Source organism: Odocoileus virginianus, unplaced genomic scaffold (assembly GCF_023699985.2).
Source record: "Odocoileus virginianus isolate 20LAN1187 ecotype Illinois unplaced genomic scaffold, Ovbor_1.2 Unplaced_Scaffold_1, whole genome shotgun sequence".
Lineage (NCBI taxonomy): Eukaryota > Metazoa > Chordata > Mammalia > Artiodactyla > Cervidae > Odocoileus > Odocoileus virginianus.
The window spans coordinates 4,802,481-4,820,161 of record NW_027224263.1 but is presented as its reverse complement, the minus strand read 5'-3'; the positions used below and the strand labels follow the sequence as shown (position 1 = coordinate 4,820,161).

General features: G+C 35.5%; 1 protein-coding gene across 1 annotated transcript in view; it reads right to left on the bottom strand.

Annotated features, from left to right (window-relative positions):
* The window catches only part of ALG13 (ALG13 UDP-N-acetylglucosaminyltransferase subunit), an 80,145-nt gene that overhangs the window by 54,055 nt on the left and 8,409 nt on the right, over positions 1-17,681 (bottom strand). Inside the window, 7 exon segments of the mRNA XM_070462133.1 lie at positions 70-142; positions 1,721-1,767; positions 2,515-2,565; positions 4,618-4,701; positions 5,264-5,411; positions 5,413-5,483; positions 5,485-5,620. Of these exon segments, the coding sequence (XP_070318234.1) occupies positions 70-142; positions 1,721-1,767; positions 2,515-2,565; positions 4,618-4,701; positions 5,264-5,411; positions 5,413-5,483; positions 5,485-5,620 (610 nt within the window).

Genomic DNA, 17,681 nt, shown 5'->3' with positions numbered 1-17,681 from the left:
ATTTGTTGATGGCAAACTGGTAGTATCATTCAATTTTTTATTTTAGTAAACACTCACTTATCTTCTTACCTTGTCTTCATAGCCATTATCTGTGACATAAGTTGGAGGCTTTCCAGGATAGCGATAAAGAATGAAATCCCGACTACATGGGTAGAAAACAAAGATGGATGAGAAGAGACAATTTAGTATACTCAAGAAATAGTTATAGGAACAAACAGTTGTGCTTTTAAACTGCCTACTTTGTTCATATAAAATAACTCAAATGTTTAAGAGGTTAAATTTTAATTCAGCAAAGTTAGCTAACTGTCCCTAAAGTCCAATGCATTTTTAAAATGTATTTTAATTTGAGGAAATGAGGAGTAAAGAAGATAAATTGCCCACTGTATGAATATCTGTAAGTTTTGGAGGCTCCCATTTATTTAAAGCAGGTGTTGGCAAATTTTTCTTGGTAAATGACCAGATAACAAACATATGACTTCTGCAGGCTATATGATTTACTCAACATTGACTTCCTAGCCTAAAAGCAGCCATAGACAATGTATAAACAAATGTACATGATTATGTTCCAATAATGCTTTATTTATGGACACTGAAATTTGAATTTTATGTAATTTTCATATGCCATGAAATGTTATTCTTCTTTTGATTTTTTTTAAACTATTTAAAAAATTTTAAAAAGCATTCTTAGCTAGAGCCATACAAAAACAAAAAGCAGGCCAATTTAAAAGCTGGTCCCCTATTTAAAAGTATCATCTGATTAGCTACCTGCTTGATAGCTCTTCTGTATTACTTCTTGCTGGATTTAGTGAAGGATAAGCAGACTGCAAAACACTAACCTTGAACAAGTTCCCATTCAAGAGAGTTCTGACTCTCTCAAGGTATGTTCCATCTCACATCCTAAGAATGAAGAAGTCATCCACAGATCCAACTCCTTAAATGAACAAGATTCCCTACAACCCACATTTTATAGCTATTTTCAAAAGCCTATGCTTTCAGAAATGCCACTTTGCAGTTTTAAAGACCTAAACAGAACTTTCAAAGCAATAGAGCAGTGTCCTTCAAATTTTCACACCATTACTGCCTCTCTAAAGAAGAAATACTTTTCTTAATTTCCCTATAAAAATTTAATACAACAAATATACTATATTTCTAGTTTATATTATATATATATATATCTACTCTAATCATATGTTTATGAACTGTGATCCTTTGAAGGATCATGCTGCTGCTGCTAAGTCACTTCAGCTGTGTCCAACTCTGTGCAACCCACAGACGGCAGCCCACCAGGCTCCTCTGTCCCTGGGATTCTCCAGGCAAGAACACTGGAGTGGGTTGCCATTTCTTTCTCCAATGCATGAAAGTGAAAAGTGAAAGTGAAGTCATAAACCAATTGATACGTCATTTTTTTGTCCTCAGGAAACAATTTCTACCCTGTTGGAAGTGATATTGCCCCATAGAGCATGCATGAACAAGAGGCACAAAGTTAAATATACAAAAATTCTAGAGTATTCTGATTTTCTAAAGGAATAATACGGACAATTCTTAAAATCCTTTATCATCCCATTCGAATGGACACAAATTATGTCATTGACTTTGCTTAGACTGCTTCATTTTACGTATCAATATATCAAACCTCAAATATTCTCAATCACTGAGGGACTCAATTAGAAATCTTAACACACATACACACTCACTCTCTCAACAAACAGATTCAACTTACTTATAAATTAGAGAAAGAGCTCTTATTTCCAGCTGGCCAGCACTTTCCTAAATATAAAGAGTACATAAAGTTTTCAAAAACATTCTGTACCTAGAAGGTAGAAGTTTTTGCAAGTTCAACAGTTTTTTTAGGAGCTTAACACTGTTTTAGATGAAGAATTTGTACAACACACTATAACTTGCTTTGAGCTTGGGATACTGTGATAGTTACTTATTAACATAAACTTATTCTGAAAAAAAATCGACTTAAAGATCTTAGTTTGCTATTAAATAAGGACAGTAATATGGGAGATTTAAAAGGCACAATAAAAATGCAATTAATGTAAGAATAGAAGCTAACAAGGTATTTAGTAAATGTGTTAAGTCTAGAACTATGCAATTTAATCACATAAAATTATTTTTTAATTAAATATGTTTATGAATCTTAGTCCCACATAAAAGAAAGATAACTACAAATCAGAGAAATTATTTAATAAAAACAATGACCTCCTAGTAACATTCATTACCACCCCCCTCCCACATTAAAGTGAAAAGGTTTAGGTCAGTCCTGTGTCCGAGTAGTGTATAATTTCGCTAGTCTATGGATGATAAAATTGTTAGCACACAATTTTCAATATTCAACACAAAACAACAGGTCAATCGCCAGCATCTAAAGTTTTGCAAGAAGTATCTGACTCAACACAGCTGGCTACTTAAGAAAATAGATTGAGTCTAGTTCAAGTGACACAGCTGAATGATATTTAGGCTACTATTCCAAATACTCTGAAAAGATTAAACCCCCATATTTGATCTTACCTTGGGATCTCCCAACCGTTCCAGGTATTTCTCAAAAGATCCCTCCACATACTTCAAAAATAAAACAAACTTGACTTAACCAAATACATAGCATTACTGAAATCTGAGTATATTCTGCAATATAATCCTCCAGTGAGTTTTTGTTCAGCTGAACAATTATGATATTAAATGACTACTTTGCACAGCACCTCAAGAAGATTTGCACATACACAAAAGCTGAATGGAGAAAAGCTGGACTATTATTAAAAGTATCTTAGAAAATGTCCTGGCTTATCCACATATCAGTGCATTTCATCAAATGGTATGCCTTTGAGTTTCTTTTGAAATGCCAACTTAAATAACAATTTGCATAAATCAAGGAAGCATAATAATTATAAGTATTTAAAATTTGATAGCAGACATTCATTTACAAACTTAAACTTAGGAACTTTAAAAGGAATTTCATTAGTTTCAAAAAGAGCAAAAGCTAACTTTTAGATGATGGAAATATTTTTATATCTTGACTGCAGTGGCAGCTGTATGACTGTATATTATTGCCAAAACTTAAAACACTAAAACATAAAAAGATGAATTTTATCAGATGTAAAATATACCTCAATAAAAATTAATCTCAGGGAATATAAGATAATATACATCTAGTTCCAATCATGTGTATCACTAGACTTAAAAAATCATTTCAATTTTTCTCAACCACCTTTTTAAAGTTTTGAGGTATAACTGACATACAATAAACCACACGTATTTAAATGACACAATTAAGTTGACATACGTATGTACCCATGAAACCATCATGACAGCTGTGATACTGAGTATGTCCATCATCCCCATAAGTTTCCTTGTGCACCTCTATAACTTTACTGATCCCCAAGCAACCAATGATCGATCTGCTGTTTTTCTACAGACTGGTTTGTAGTTTGTATTTTCTAGAGTTTTATATAAAGGAAATCATACAGCATGTACTTTTTGGAAGGTCTGGCTTCTTTTGTTCTGCCTAATCAATCTGAGATTCATCCAAATGGTTTTAAAATTTTACCCACATCTTTGTTACTCAAACATAGTCCATGAACAACAGAAGCATCATTCAGGAATTTGTTAACTGCAGAAATCCTGGGCCCCAGGTCAGATTTACTGAATCAGAATTTGTTTTTTAACAAGATTCCCAGGTGATTGGTATGCACAAAAATACTTGAGATGCGCTGCTCTACACCATGGTCTTGCATTTGAAGTAATTTCACAAATAACCCTTTCCCCAGGTGCAGTGAAGACTAATTAACTTCAAGGTAAAATGCTTCAAAATCAAGAAGGCTTCATATAGTTTTACAACTCACTGAAACCTATTGAGAAAATTAAGAGTAAACCTCCAACAGCAGGCAAATATCCATAGTATAATCAGGAGTACAAAGAGCACTGGAATGGCTAGGAGTGTATTAAAAACAACAACAACAAAAGTAACAATCACAGGAAAAGGCACACTTCAAATCAGACCTTTATAAAACCTCATTTTGTTAACAAGACTTCAACTTATACTCCAACTTATACTTCAACATATACAAAGATGTGTTCTAGAAGTTGTTTTAAAGTCAATCAATTAGTGGAAGAGCTCCAATTACCAGTTTGTCACATGAAAAGACATGTTTAGGACTAATTTGTTTCCTTATAGATAAGTTTTACATGATTCATCAAGTTGACTGATGATCATCGAGCACAGAATTAAGAACAGAAAAGGTTCTCATTTGTACAAATTTTAAAATGCATGTTTAAAACTATTAACATAGCCAAACCTTTTGTGAACTATGATTACTTGTTTAAGAAAACTGTGATAATGGATAACATGGTCAAAATGTAACTGTTGGGGTATGAGGGGGATAAATGGTGGGAAGGATAAAGATTAGCTTTCATAATTTTTAGAGTACAAAACAATCTAGTTCTGGGAGGAGATCCAGAAGTATGCTACCCAGGGGGAAAGAAGCCAACTGAAAATTAAATATTTGCTACTGAGAAGAGACCACAAGATACAATATTCATACATAGGTGCTCAAAATCCATTTCCTATCTGCTGCGTATTCTACAAACAACTCTTCCTTGGTTATATATTCTACTTACAGATTCAAAAGTTTGTTGATTTTCTCTCATATATGAGACACAAGCCTTCCTGATTTCCAAGTGATGGACCTGGCTGCAAAACAACTAAAAAGAAGAGAAAGATCAGCTCACTGTCATCAGTCATTTGAAATAGAAGCTTCTAACTTAAGACTATGAACTAGACACTCAAGCCTCCCCCTCCATTCAGAACATATGTAGGAAATTCAGAAATTAAGTCCTGATCTTACTAAAATCTGTTTTTATCATCTTTAGTGATACTGAGGAGGTATGATTCTGTCATGCTCCCCTCTTCTACTACTTATGGGCACCATCTATAAATTTTTCCTTCGGTATAAAATTTAGAGGAAGACAGGGTTGCTTATAAAGGAACAAAATACATTTCAAAGATTTTTTAACCCCATTATGTTACCTCTTACATTCCAAAGTGGCATTTAGAAAAGACAATAAAGGCACAGCAATATATTTGAACTAATCGGCAAAGGCACACACCAAGCTAATAAGTACCAGAGAGAACGTGATGTTTTAAATACGAAAAAGAGAAGGGAATTTTGTTTTGGTGGGTTACAGTTCTTTCAGCTACAGTGCTGTGCCAAGTCTCAAACTCTGAAAACTTAGCATGGGAAAGGTGCATTTGTTTTCTTTTTACCTGCTCCGAAATAGCACGAAAGAGGCAAGAGGCATCCTTGGCAGTCAGCTTTCGAAACAGCCCTAAACTGCCTAAATATTCATCCATTGATGCCTCATTCAGTGACTTCTGGCCGCAGTACTTTTTCCATCCTTTATGCATTGTGTACAGGGGATAGAGGTGGGCAGGGGGAGAAGGGAACACACGTGTGGCAAGAAGGAAAAAGCAGAGCGCAGGAAGGAATAGGTAGCAGTGACAAGGGCTTGCTTATCCAGGTATCCGGAAAGGCATGAGAAGGCAGCTGGAGTCAGCGCTGCAGAATCTTGGCACTTCTCACGAGCAGAAGCAAAGGGCTGGCTTGCCCAGGATGTCAGGACCCTGTGAAAAGAAGAGGAAGAGCCGATGCTCCTACAAAGAACTTGATTTGAGAAGGAAACATGAGAGGGAGCAGGAACTTGCAGAGCTATCCAGTTGGGGAAGGGTGGGATTAACCCAACCAGCCAAAGGTTGAGAGAAGTATGCACAAGCAGCTGAGCTTTCTGACCAAAAGGAACCTGAGTTTGCAGCTTAACTCAAGGCAACTGCTGCACGAGGTTGCAAAGGAACTGCAATAAGGCTCAGGTGTGTATGATGCAGCCCAGCCCACATGACATTGCTTTAAGACCTCTGCCGGAATTTTCAACCTCTGCCCAAGTTCCCTGCTCCCTTCATAGTTTCATGGAGATGAGGGGAAAAAAATCTGAACACAATTAACTAAGTAAGCTTTTGTACTATCTTAAAAAACAAAGAAAATGGGGGTGGGGTGGGGGGACTCCCTTAATCCAAAGTGGTAGAGGTCACAATTCAAGTGCCAAAGCAGTTATCTGGCTATTCCAGCTATGAGATTTAAATAATCTCATTTAATTCTCCGAGATAATAACCCTCTGCTAGGATCATATAATGAGCTTCCCTGGTGGCTCAGCTGGTAAAGAATCTGCCTGCAATGCAGGAGACCTGGGTTCAATCCCTGGGTTGGGAAGATCCCCTGGAAAAGGGAAAGGCTACTCCACTCCAGTATTCTGGCCTGGAGAATTCCATGGACTATACAGTCCATGGAGTCGCAAAGAGTTGGACACGACTGAGTGACTGTCACTTTCAGGATGACAGAAATTAAACCCATTAGTTATACTAGGAAACACTGACACGTTCTTGACTAATGTCTCCAAACTATCGTATAACATTAACAGAGAAATTGCAAAAAAAGGCGTTTCTCTGAAAATGCAAACAATTAAAATGTAAAATTTAGTGTAATGAAAAATATCTTACCCACAAACTTTCTAATGGGCTATATTTAAAATGCTGTGGCACAGCACTAGAGGCACGATTCAATGTTTAGGGCACTTTTCTGGAAAGACTGCTCTGGAGTTGAGCTGGAGGAGTTGCTTGTATATTTTTGAGATTAATCCTTTGTTGCTTCGTTTGCTATTATTTTCTCCCAATCTGAGGGCTGTCTTTTCATTCTGAGAAAAACCAAAGTAAATATGACCGTTCTCTGTAAGCCTCAAAAACAACTGGTCACTCGCATTACCTGATTCCACTGTCAAGTATTAATTAAATGCCAAAATCCAATTTCATCCTTACTTTTTCTAAGTGTTTTTAAAAAATAAATAGATCTAAAGCTGGTTTTGGAGAAGCTGTAAAATTAAGCTGCTTTCAAAACTTTTTCTGTTATCTGTGGCTCCAGTAGTAATGACCACTGCCCCCTATAGGAAAAGCATCAGTAATCAATTTTACAGTTTAGGAGTGAAATAAAAGCATGGTAGAAAAAATAAAACCTTTACCTTCTTTAACATGCCGATTTGAAATTACCTTGACTAATTTCTTTTTTAAAGAAATCAAAACACTGGTGCAAACATGGTTTGGGAAGAGAAATCACCATCTTTCTTTAAGACCCCAAATTCACTGAGAAAAACTGAGTTACAGTGAAAAAGTTATTTCATTTTTGCCATTTCTTACTTGTAGAGGAAATAGACATTCTTCATATAGTAAATAAGGAGTCCTTTAAACTAAAAATATTAACCCATACATTTCATTTTGAGCAAGGGGACAGAAAAAAGGAAAATCTGAGAGAGAATCAGAAAAGAGGAGAAAGAGTGGGAACAGAAGAAATATTAGAGGCAGGAAGACAAAGATAGAGGAAAATAAATGTAAACACACAGAGAAAACACGCAGAAAGAGAGCCATACAAATATGATTTTTGACAAAATTGCAAGAGCAGCTCAATACAGAAAAAAATCACGTTTTTATCAAACAGTGCTGGAAGAAACACTTGACAGCCATATGCAAAAGAAAAAAGAATGATCCTCAACCTATACCTCATATCTTCTATGATAACTCAAAATGGATCAAAGATCGAAATATAGAACAAAACTTCAAAACTTTTAGAAGCAAGCATAGGAGAAAATCGTCAAGACCTTGAGTTAGTAAAAGAGAACTTAGGTATAATATAATAAAAGAAAAACTGATTAATTGGACTTTACCAAAATTAAGAACTTTTGCTCTGCAAATGACACTGTTAGGAAAGTGAAAACACTAGCCACAGACTGGAAGAATATATCTGTATATCACCTGACAAAAAAGCTTTGTACCAAAATATATAAAAGAACTCAAAAGTCAACAATAAGAAAACAACTAAACAATTTTAAAATGGGCAAAAATTTGACTACATATATCACCAAAGATACAGGAATGGCTAATTATAGCACATAAGAAGATGTTTAACATCATTAGTCATTAGGAAAATGCAAATTAAAACCACAATAAGACATCACTACACACCTACTAGGGTGGCTATGATAAATAATACAGACAATAACAAGTGGTAGCATGGTTGCAGAGAAACTGGATCCTAAGCAAAAGAAGCCAGATGCAAAGGGGGCATGATTCCAAAAGATATGATTCCATCCATATGAAATATACCAAGTCTAAAGAGAAAGAAAGCAGGTTAGTGGTTGCCTGCAGTTAGGATGGGAATAAGTATTAAATGCAAACAGGCTCAAAGGATCTTTTTGATGGATAAAAATGTTATAAAACTATTTTGTGGTGATGTCTGCACAACTCTGCATATTCACTAAAAATTACTAAATTGTATACTTAAAATTCTGGTGATTTTTAAATAGCTTTATAATATAGTTCACATACTATACAATTCACTCACAAGGTACATTTCAATGATTTCTTGGTATATTTACAGTTATACATCCATCACCACAATCGATTTTAGAACATTACCCCCAAAATGAAACCCCACATCTCAAAACCATCAGCCTCCAATTCTCCTATCCCCACCAACTCCAGGGAACCACTGATTTATTTTCCATCTCTATGTTTTTGCCTATTCTGAACACTTCAAACAAATGGTATAAAATATACAGTCCTGTAGAACTGACTTCTTTCACTTAGCACGATATTTTCAAGGAGCACCTATGTATCAGTATTTCAATCCTTTGTATAGTTAAGGTAGATTTTATTTATCCATTCATCAGTTGACAGCTATGTGGGCAGTTTCCACTTTTTGACAATCAAATGACTGATGCTGTTATAAACATTTATCTGCAAGTTTTTGTCTGGACATTTCTATTCTCTTGGGTAATACCTAGGAATGGAATTGCTTCAGCTGCGCTACTGTCATTCTCATCAGTAGCATATGAGAGTTCCCAAATCACATTACTGTCCATCTCTTGGATTATAGCCATCCCATGTAGGTATGAAATGGTATCTTCTTTGTGTTTTGCTTTTTTTTTTTTTTTGCATTCCCCTGATGGCTAATAATGTTGATCATCTCTTCATGTACCTATTGTTCATGTGTTTATCTTTAATGAGATACTACTACATACATCATAGAATGACCAAAATATTTTTTAAATGACAATACCAAGTATTGACAAAGGTGAAGAACAACTTGAACTCTCATATGTTGCTGGTAGGAATATAAAACAGTACATCCACTCTGGAAAAATAGTTTAGCAGATTCTTGTAAAATAAAACAGAGTTGTCATACGACCCAACAACCCCACTTCTGGGTAAATATCCAAGAGAAATGAAAAGTTCACACAAAAACCTGTGCATGAATATTTGAATATTTATAGCAGCTTTATTAATAATCATGATTCCTCCCAAGCTGGAAACAATCCAAACATCCTTCAACTGGTGAATGGAAAAACTGTGGTATATCCATAAAACAGAATATTCCTCAACAATAAAGAATAATTAATTATGAATACATACAAGAACATGGGTGAATTCCAAACACACTGTGCTAAGCCAATGAAGAGAGCTTCAAAGGGTTACATACTGTATGACTGCATTTGTATGACATACTGGAAAAGACAAAACTATAGAAAGGAAAAACAGATCAGCTGCTGCCAGTAATTAGGACTGCAGGAAAGGGTTGACTATAAAGGGATGACAGGAGGGGATTTAAAGATGGCGTGGAAGAGTTCTGTATCTTACATTATGCATTTTTAAAAATGTACAGAACTATACATGAAAATGCTAATTCTGCTATAGTTAAATGTAAAAATGAATAAAACAAAAGCAGTAGAAGGAATAGAATTTATAGTCGAGGAGCTCACAAAACAGACAAGGTTGTAGAGATAAAAACAAGGAAATTAGAGGATCAATTTAGGAAAGCCAATATCCAACGAACAGGAGTCCCAAAATGAGATGAAGAAAGTGCAGGGGAAGAAATAATGATGACGACGTAAGGAAAATTCTACCACTGCAGTATATGACTGTCTATATTTAGACTGAAAGAGTCCATGAAGTAGTCAGAACAATGAAAGCAAAAAAGATGATCTGCAATGCATGTGACAACATTTCTAAAGTCATGGAATAAAGATTCTAAAGCTTTCTGAGAGGAAAAACAGATCTTATACAAAAGATCACACGTATGAATAACAATAAATTCTCAACAGAAGAATTAGAAGCTAGTAAACAATGAAGTTCAATATTTGAGGGGAAATTATTTCCAACCTTGAATTCTATACCAAACTGTCAATCAGATGGGGAGACTAGAAGAAGGCATTTTCAAACTTGAAAGATTAAACAATGTGCCATCCTTTATTAGAAAGCTAGTGGAGGACATCTGAAACCAAAATTAATAAGTTAAACCACAAAAAAGGGGTGGGGTGCATGGAATCTTGGAGAGAGAAGATTCCAAAAGAGAAGCAAAAGGAATTTCAAGGTAAGGATGCAGGGGAAATTCCAGGAGGACAGACTTTTAAGCAAGACTAGACAGAGAACCACCAGCTGAGGTAAAATAAAACTATATCACAGACATATTAAAAAATAAATAATAATAAGTTACAGATAACCTAGCATGTTTAAACACACTAGGAAAGATGACCTCCTAGGCTGGAGAGCTTGAAAATAGTTCTATAGAAAACTGAGCAAATGAAAAAAAACAAAAATGAAGTAGTTTTATAGAAAGGTAATCAATCAACACAACATGGCTCATATGTGAATATTTACTAAAGAAATCATAATAATGTCAATGCTGAAAACAGATCTCACCATAATTGGTAAACTAAATTTGTTTTTGTTTTTTAAATTTAATTATCACCTATAGACTTCTTGGGGCTTCCCAGGTAGTTCAGTGGTAAAGAATCCACCTGCCAATGCAGGAGATGCGGGTTCAATCCCTGGGTCAGGAAGATCCCCTGGAGAAGGAAATGGCAACCCACTCCAGTATTCTTGCCTGGAAAATCCCATGGACAGAGAAGCCTGGTGGTCCATGGGGTTGCAAGAGTTGGACAGGACTTAGCAACTAAACAACAACAGACTTCCTAAAATGGAAGAAAGTGAGGAAGGAGATAAGGCCTCTCTTCCACAGTAGGAAGTCTACAGATGATATTTAAATTTAAAAAACAAGTTAGAAAGCATCACTTACAAAACATATGTTTACCTACAGGAAGCAGGATCAGAGATGAGGAGGAATGGGACACAGAACTGCTGTCTCTTGTTATACGCCTTGTAGAACTAGTTAATATCTTATATATTTACATGTATTATCTTAGGAAATAATAAATTAATTCAATAAAGTGAGCAAAAAACAGAACAGCATAATAAACTGGGAAAATGATACGCAGAATGTTACAGCTAAAAGGGACCTCTTGTTTTACAGATGAAGAAATAAGTTTCAAATAATTATAAGACTTGTTCATGTTTTCACATCCAATTGGCAACAGTACTAGGACTGGAACTATATATTGTCTCCTGATTTTTGCAATTACTATAGAAGGATTGCATTATAAAGAAGTTATAAACTAAGACTCAGAAATGGGTAACTACAAGTTATGTTCCCCAAATTAGTACAATAGGACTTTAAAAAAAAAGACCTGTAGGACATTACTAAAATTCCTCCTGTATATAACAGAAAGCAATTTCATAGTAATATACTGTCCTTTGAAACATCTATTGCACTTGAAATCCCAATTGGCTGACTATTCTCCCACAGCAAACTACTCCCAATACTGCAAACTTCTAGAACAGTGGTTCTCAAGGGAAGGGCTTGGAAAAAGATTGCCCCATGCCCAGAAATTCTGATTCAGCCAGGGCTGGGGTGGGTCCCAAGAATTTCCATTTCTAATGGTTTCCCTGGTGGCTTGGTGATAATCTTCGTGCCAATGCAGGAAATGCGGTTTGGTCCCTGGGTCCAGAAGATCCCCTGGAGTAGGAAATGGCAACCCACTCCAGTATTCTTGCCTGATTTCCCAGAGGAGCCTCATGAGCTATAGTCCATGGGGTCGCAAAGAACTGGGCACAACTTAGCAACTAAACAAGCAGTTCTGAGGTGGTGCTGATGCTACCAGCCCAGGACCACACTTTGGGAACCAGTGGTCTAGAACAAGGTGTTCCACCAGTTATTAGTAAGTGTTGCTGAGAAGAGAGTTTCAAGGCCCTATACTATAACCCTGTATGCCCATTAGCAAAATTAAAGGCTCCAAGGAACGCCAAAAGTTACCTGCTTAACTTTGACCTGGTCTTTCCCATAAGGGGAAAAAAAGGCCAAGTCAAAGTTAATCCACCTTCAATGCGGGAGACCTGGGTTCGATCCCTGGGTTGGGAAGATCCCCTGGAGAAGGGAAAGGTTACCCACTCCAGTATTCTGGCCTGGAGAATTCCATGGACTGTATAGTCCATGGGGTCACAAAGAATTGGACACAACTGAGTGACTTTCACTTTCAAAGTTAAACAGGCAACTTTAGCATTCAAGTTACTAATGGTTTTTAGTGCACTATAGCTAATGCTTTCAAATTTTCAAAGTCTGAGAAATGTTACTCCAGGAATTCTTCCGTGATCTAAATCTAAGGTTATTGGAATAATTACATTAGATACTGCATGTCAAGTACTTACATAACTGCTTAATAAGTAATTTTTGCTGTTGTTGTTTAGTTGCTAAGTCATCTCCAACTCTTTTGCAACCCCATGGACCATTAGGTTCCTCTCTCCATGGGATTTCCCAGGGAAGAATACTGGAGTGGGTTGCCATTTCCTCCTCCAGGGGATCTTCCCGACCCAGGGATCAAATCTGTGTCTCCTGCATTGGCAGGCGGATTCTTTACCACTGAGCCATCAGGGAAGCCCCCTATTAACTGCTATAGGCCAAACAAAAAGGTTCACTAAGAAATTCTTCTTTGGTCCAAGAAAAAAATAGGTAAGAAACAGAACAATTTCACCTAAATTCTACTGAAAATCAAGCCATAATTCAAATATAGCTTCTCAGAGGCACTTTCCCAAACCTTAATGCATCTCTTCCCTTTGACATTGAAAATAGGAAGAAAAACAATTGCCTAAAAGACCTTTTAAGCACTGTATGGGTATAGATTAAAATAAATTGAAGAAAATAAACATAACAAATCATGTGACCTGTCATAAAACTGATGTGTTTTTACAACTACTTTTCATACCATAATTCAACTTGAAAAGGGGCTTTGTTGCTTTAACTGGAATTGTCTATTCCTTCTTTCACTGATGAAATAGGGAAATTCTCTATACTATGAAGAATATAAATACTAATAGTTTTAATTCTAAGGTCACACTCCTTCATGTTTCTATGAGTAAATTAAATATGCCTAGATTTTTTTTAAAAAGCTTACACTGTCTGTGACATATATGGTATAGTTGTAAATGTATAAAAATGCTTTTGAGTAATTATTTTAATTTCTAAGAGACAATACGGTATCATGAAAAGATTATGAACTTTGTTATGCCATTTCAATCTGTCTGCATTGGTTTCCTTAACTGTAAAATAAAGTTGACAGGCTATATGATCTCTAAGCTCTCTTTCAGGTCTAAGGAAGTGTGATTCTCTTCGAGTCAAAAGTGGGTAACAGATGTGCCCTCCCTTTAGATAATCAAATTTGTGATCAACATTAACCATTAACATTAACTTGCAGGGGGGTTAACATATTATCCTGGCAAATTGTGGGACTGAATGGCCCACATAAAAAATAAACAATAAATCTTACCTTGTCAAATGAAATAAACAGACTTGGATTTTTAAACATAACAAAATTCGTAACTATGTGTGGTGAGGAATGTTAACTAAACTTATTGTGGTAATCACTTTTTGCTATGAAAGTGAAAGTCACTCAATCATGTCTGACTCTTTGTGACCCCATGAACTTACACAGTCCACGGAATTCTCCAGGCAAGAATACTGGAGTGGGTAATCATTCCCTTCTCCAGGGGATCTTCCCAACCCAGGGATTGAACCCAGGTCTCCTGCACTGCAGGCAGATTCTTTACCAGCTGAGCCACCAGGGAAGCCCTTATTTTTCACTATATATACATATCAAATCATTAAGTTATACAACTTAATGTTACATGTCAATTATAAGTCAACAAAACTGAAAAAATTAATCATAGATATATGTATATAACAACATGTGACAGACAGCCTGCTGAAAAGGCAATTAGCATTTTTTTTAAAAAAACTGATAAATCATTTACTTCAGTCATTTTTCAGTATGAAATAACATGGGGCCAATGGGGAAAATTGCTCTGCAATTCTACAGAAACTTGTTATGGTCTTTCATTACTGAAAAATAGTAAACGTTTTAAAAAACATTTTTAACAGCACCCTGAAACTAGAACCTGTCACTTCTTTTCATAGTGAACATTTAAACAGAATTATCAAGGCAAGATTAGTGAAGAAAAGAAATACAATGGTTCTAAAACAAAATCTGGCCATAAGGCCCTATACCAACTCCTCAAAGTTTTAGGACGGAGGCAATAAAGAAAAATAACTGACTTCTCAGAGCAGTTATTCTTGTTCAGATATGCAAAACAGAACAAATATTATCAGGAGCCACTTGCTTTCATTTCTTCTCTTCCCTAGTTCTACCGGAAGCATTCTAGTACAGAATAGAAAAAAAGAAACATAGTACTGTTTAAAAATATATTGACACACAAATACTGAAGGTTGTTTTTTCTTGTTTTTTAAGCTACTTGCAGTGTCCAATCAGTCTACAGACAGACAGGGGATTAAAGGAAGGGAGAATAAATACCAGAACATTCTTTTGTTTTGATGCACTGAAGAGACTCATTCCCTTACTCCTCTAGGTAAACTTTAATTCTCTAACCACAACCCCAGCTAGAAACTGCACATGAATTTAAATAGGAAATTCAAGGAAGATTTTGCTTTATTACTTAGGACTGAATTCTAGGAAAGTATCTCTAAGCCTACTCCTACTTCTTAAAACAAAAACTCTAACCAAGAGAAATGTATTATTTCAACATTTTTTTTATTTTCAAACATGCCACACATGTCTTAGAAGTCACCTATGAGGGAAACTACTTTTACTAATTTACAAATGGAAAAACTGAAATTCAGAAAACTACTTAGGATAAAACATAGGAATGTTCTTCACTCCTAAATCTGGGGAGTAGGTGTATTATCTACTCTCTTCATACAGTAGTAGAGAAACAATCAGTATATTCTGGAAAAAAGAAGAAATGAACAGAAAAAGATGCAATATATGGCCTCTCACAGACATTCCAACAGTGACTATCAGTTCAGCAAATACCTCAGAAGCACACTTGACAGTAAATGAGTAAATTACAAAACGATATTGCTTTACCAGATAGCCTAATGCAATATATCCTAAAATAACTACTATAAATGTATATAATTTTCATTTAGCTCTTTTTATCAATTAGAAACTACTACAACAGTTTTTGGGTTATAGATACTGAGTTAAAGTATTCAGGTTAGTTTCAAAATGCTGCTTGGCATGTTTCAAATCAGAAAAGTTTATAATTTGTATTATATTATAAAAACTGGAAGTCACTAAACTTAAATGTATTTAATCAGAGGGTTTAATTATAAAGGAGTCTGTTATCATTAAATATTAATGAACAATGACCAAGGAATGAAATTACTGAAGTTGGCCTCCATCGAGGGATTCTTAACCTAGCACAGCCTCAAGGTACCTGTAAATTCCTTGTAATTCATGGAAAAATGTTAGTACAAAGAGAAGCAATAGTTTTAAGTATTTTGAAGGGTTTCATGATCTCCCAAAAGCTTAAGAACTACTGCCTTTGAGAGCAGGACTGTAGCCATCAAAATGCAATCATGACATGGGAATTCTCTGAAGGTCTAGTGATTAAGACTCTGTGTTTCCACTGCCAGGGGCATGGGTTTGATCCCTGCTCAGGGAACTAAGATCTAGTAGGCTGCAGAACACAGACCCCCCCTCCCCCAAAATCAATCATGACAGAGTATCAATCTGCCAGGATATAGTAAAAATTCATAAAGACAATAAGGATCTAGAAATGAAATACCAAAACAGATAGGGCATGATGGCATTAAAAACCACTCAAAATATTTTTTAAGAATCAATATCAACATCAAGAAACATGTATTTTACATTGCCGTTTGAAGCTAGATTTTTTTGTTTATCTTTTATCTAGCCACCTAAAAAATCATTAAGAATTGAAAGAACTATGCCAGACTGTACTAGAATATTCATGTAAGGAATAAACCATTTAACAAGGAATTAAGTGTGATTTTGTGGTTATCCTCTGTACTCTTTTACTGGAAGACACTATAGCTACTGCTTTTTATAAATCTCTGATTTTTAACACCATGTTTGTCCAAAAATCCCCAACAGGTATCGTTATTTGGCAGATCTTTAAATACCACTAGAACATGACATAGGATCAGCACTGCTATGTTTCACATGCTATTTCTATAAACGCTTGATCCTACAAACTTCACCATATCATGTGATGGTCATCACATCTTTCTTCTGAATGAGAGGCATACTAGATATTTTGAAGTCAAGTCAAAGACAGTGTGAAGTGAAAGTGTGCAAGATGACAATGTTTCCTAGCCTCAATACCTAATCAAGATAATGAGAAAAGACTACTAAGTTACAGAAGTGCATTTATCATTTATGGATAGTCTACTGTTTTTCTGGCAGAAGACTCATAAATATAGTTCCTCCTCAAGCATACTGTAAGAGTACCTCCAGAGCAGGACCCAAGTCTAGAGTCCTGCTAATACAAAAAGTAGATTCTTTTCATGCATTTGTTTTTTAAAAAAAGTAAGAGAACAAATAAATAAGTGGGCTTGAGACATTTAGGAAGTAAACCTGAGAGTACCTATTGACCAATCATAGATAAAGGATTGGAGATGTTAAGAGTTAAAGCCTGGAGGACTGACTCAATGGTGACACCATTAATAGAGATAAGGATCTCAGAAGCATGAAAAGAAGATTTGTTTGGGGCACATCAACTTTAGGATACTTCAGAAATTTATGAGACTGACATGACCTATAGGCAACTGGAAATACCATGCAGGAGCTCAAATCACAGTTGGGGGATATATATGGGGAGACAATAGGAGAAACCCTGGGAGTGAAAAATACCAAGAAAAAAATATATAAAGAGGACCAAAAACAGAGCCCAAAATACAAACATTTTAAGAGAAAACAAGAGCCTGGTAAATAAGTTGCAACCAGGTAACCAACTGGGAGTTTAGCAATCACTATGCTTTCAAATAAGCAATGTAAAAACTGAAATAGATTGCATAGCTACAATCACAGTTCCCAGACCATCTTTCGGGTATTTAAGTAGCATAAAACTACTTTTTCACATTATGCTATGAGGTCAGTCTCCTCATTTGCAAAATGGAACAATAATAACTATTTCATAAGGTTATATTGTAAAGGAGTATGTTTGTGTAAAATATTTTAAACAGTACACCATACACACTAAACAGCCAATGGGTGTTAACTGTTACTATTATTTTTCATTCCCCACTCCCCCATAAAAGTATGGTACTGTTTAGCAGAAAATTGATTACCACACAGCTATCAGCGCCACTAAGTCCAAATCATTTCCAAAACACAATTTTAAATAATCCGCCCAAACATCCCATTTCTCAGACCAT